This window comes from Perkinsus marinus, assembly GCF_000006405.1.
Source record: "Perkinsus marinus ATCC 50983 genomic scaffold scf_1104296947390, whole genome shotgun sequence".
Classification (NCBI taxonomy): Eukaryota; Perkinsozoa; order Perkinsida; family Perkinsidae; genus Perkinsus; species Perkinsus marinus.
Window position 1 is genome coordinate 1 of NW_003210617.1, and position 1405 is coordinate 1405.

Consider the following 1405-nt stretch of genomic DNA (forward strand, 5'->3'; position numbering starts at 1 on the left):
AGGCCTTAGGCCTCATTGTTATTCAACTGATAAGCTCGGACACCATTGCATCAATGGCATTGCTGTGATCCCAAGCGGTGGTGAGTTATACCGGAGACCATTCATCCCGGTTGAATGGGCACTGCCGAGTCGAGAGAGATCTTGTTGACAGCTGCTGCATTATCACACAAAATCATCACCGGACGATCAGCATAACCAATCGCACAACCAGGCTGTGACAAACGTAAAGGGCGGCTAATGGTTCAAGGGGTTATATCCTCGGATGTCTCTCTGACACAGTTGATGGGGTCCACCGACTTCGAGTTGATGAACCCGACCACTGATAGCCAGCGGCTGCCAGGCAGCCGTTGGCAATCAGCTGATTCAGCTCAGCGGCCTCCGTATATACTGTACGTCCAGTAGATTGCAGCCTTCTGAAGGCTTGAGCACAGAGTTAAAGCTAAAACTCTCATCCGTTAACGAGAAAGTTTGTCGGAGAAACGCAGATTCTTTGAATTTGCGTGCCTAAAAAAACGCAAAAAAAACGTGCCTCTCTGTCAGACTCGCAAGCCCGCGAAGAACCACTCCAGCAGAGCCCGACACCCACGCCGAAGATCACTCCTACTAGTACACAAGTGGGTCAAGAACATGTCGACACCACAGCCTTCGAGGACCATGTCATATACTGTCGGCGAATGGCGGAACAGCTAATGGGATCCACCAAGGAAGGGGATCAAGGTGTCAAAGATGGAGGGTTCAACGATACGGTTGAAACCGAAGCACCTCTTACTGAAGAGCAACGCTACTTTGGCAAGCTGATAGGGAACATCATCTGGGAGGAGGCGCGCAGCAGTGGCTTCGTGGAAGTATTCCAACAAGTTCAGGGTATCCCAACAACAGAGCAAATCTCCCAGCTAGAGACTGCTAGCGCGGAAGCAACACGGAGCTCACGAGAGAAAATATCGTCCGCTCTCAACGTGCCAATCCCAGCGAAAAGCGGAGGCAACCAAATCCATACGGCCCTGCTCGGCGCCATGATCCGCGCTTTGGGGTGTCCGGACAGGGAATTCGAGAAAACGGCATCTGACGGAGTCCCAATAGGCCTCAGCAAAGATATTCCTTTCTGTCCGCTCTATCCACGTTACGAACCACGCGAATACGACCTCTACCCCATCTTAAAGGAGCATCGCAACTATGGGTCGATGGATCTCCCCGAAGTCTTTGACCCGGTAGAGGCGCTCATAGGAGACAAAATCCAGCGAGGGTTTATACGGGAGTTAAGCCCAGAGGAGGCACCGAAGATGGGAGAGACTTCGTTCGACGAGCGGCCATTCCGAAAGGAGAGACTTTCGCAGATGGCGTGAGGATAATCGAAGACTATCGACGCAACAATGTCAAAGAAGGCCAATATCCCCAACAGCACTCA

At 51.8% G+C, this 1405-nt stretch overlaps 1 protein-coding gene across 1 annotated transcript; it reads left to right on the forward strand.

Annotated features, from left to right (window-relative positions):
* Positions 1-674: 674 nt before the first annotated feature.
* Positions 675-1208, forward strand: Pmar_PMAR017213 (hypothetical protein; the record flags this gene model as incomplete). Its single annotated transcript, XM_002779433.1, has 1 exon — positions 675-1208. A coding segment is annotated over one exon (534 nt), but the record flags the coding sequence as incomplete, so codon positions are not given.
* Positions 1209-1405: the final 197 nt, after the last annotated feature.